Genomic DNA, 1544 nt, shown 5'->3' on the forward strand with positions numbered 1-1544 from the left:
CCCCCACACACACACACACACACCTGGTTTATGAATTCTTCACTTTGCTCTTATTTCAGACGTTCATCGGTCGGTTCAGACGAACCATGGACTCCTCCCAGAACGCCTACAACGAGGACACGTCTGCTCTGGTGGAGCGYCTGGACAGCCTGGAGAAAGTTCTGTTCAGGTCCGGTCAGAACGGCCTGAACAGCTTCCAAAGCTGGGAGAAGGGTCAGGCCTCGCAGCTCACTGCCTCCAGTCTGGTTCTCAACTACCGCAAGAGGAAGTTCACCGATGTTCAGGACTGAACTCAGACGTGATTATTAAGCGTTATTGATTTTCTTTGGATCAGTTTCTGTTGCTAAGTTGTTGTGTTACAGCAGCTGCAGCAGKCAGGAGGTTTCAGCAGAACTTCCAGCAGATCAGATGAGATCTGCTGTCATTCAGGATCTCTCCTGAGGTCTCGAACTACTCAGATATTTTTGGATAAATCATCACTGAAACGTTTCCTAATCTGAAGCTTCAACAGCCTGTGTGGAGCAGCAGCAGCTCGACTCCGAGCCTCTTCCAGACGTTTGAGACTCTTCCACCCGGACTTTACCCAGASAAGCTTTACACAGACTTTTCTTTAGCCTGAGACAACGACAGAGCTGTTTTAAAATGACAAACAATTCAGGACAAAACTTGGATTAGTACTTATYCCATTCAATCCATGTGTGAAGCGCTCAGGAGGGACTGACTATATAGATTTTAAAATTCTTAAGAAGGGCAATTGAAAAAAGCACTATTTGGAAAAAATCTCACATTTTCCTTGTATCTAAAACTTTGAAGATTAGTTCATTTAAAAAAAAAGCTAATAAAATTTGCAAGATCTAACCTCATATTAACATATTTACTTAAAACCCCCTAAAACTCCTCAAAGCAGTGCACATCACCTGTCGCCTTCACGCCAGAGTTTGAGCCTGACATTATTTTATGTTGTGAAGTGATGGAGTTGTAACCGTTTGGTTTGTGTTTGTGTTTCCCCCAAATCAAATTTGAGTTTAGTTTCTGTAAAACTGCCAGAGTTGTTTTTATATTTGCTGTTTATTAGCTCGGGTGGTCATCACGAGTTGGGTGGACTYCAAAGGTTAATCTGTTGAAGATGTGCATCCAGATTTACAGATCCTCAGATTTAATCCAGGACATACGGAAGCAATGCCCTCGTGTTTGAGAAGAAAACATTTACTCTGTTCACAGATTTTATTTTTAATCTCTTTATTGCGCTCGATAGTGAAAGTGGTTTTATGTTTGAAGGAGATGAACTGAATCTGATGAAACCAACAGAAACTCCTGCTTATTTTAAAATCTATTAACCAGAACACAAACGTCTCTAATGAACACAGTAGTGTCTGTCCACAGTGTGCAGGCTGAGGTCACTTCTAAATGCCAACTGTTGTGGAGAATCAGTAACGACCACCTGCCAGGCACCAAATGCTGGGAAAATGTGTCATTGGGTTACTTACACACACACACACACACACACACACACACACACACACACACACACACACACACACACA

General features: G+C 42.6%; 1 protein-coding gene across 2 annotated transcripts in view; it reads left to right on the forward strand.

The window, feature by feature from the left end:
* Positions 1 to 1218, forward strand: part of gins3 (GINS complex subunit 3) — a 3627-nt gene extending 2409 nt beyond the window's left edge. For both annotated transcript variants that reach the window (XM_014033450.1, XM_014033443.1), the window contains exon 3: positions 60 to 1218. In XM_014033450.1, the coding sequence (XP_013888904.1) occupies positions 60 to 290 (231 nt within the window). In that variant the 3' untranslated portion in view covers positions 291 to 1218. The remainder of the gene's footprint in view (positions 1 to 59) is intronic.
* The last annotated feature ends 326 nt before the right edge of the window (positions 1219 to 1544 follow it).

The sequence above is a fragment of the Austrofundulus limnaeus genome, unplaced genomic scaffold, assembly GCF_001266775.1.
Source record: "Austrofundulus limnaeus strain Quisiro unplaced genomic scaffold, Austrofundulus_limnaeus-1.0 Scaffold7, whole genome shotgun sequence".
Classification (NCBI taxonomy): domain Eukaryota; kingdom Metazoa; phylum Chordata; class Actinopteri; order Cyprinodontiformes; family Rivulidae; genus Austrofundulus; species Austrofundulus limnaeus.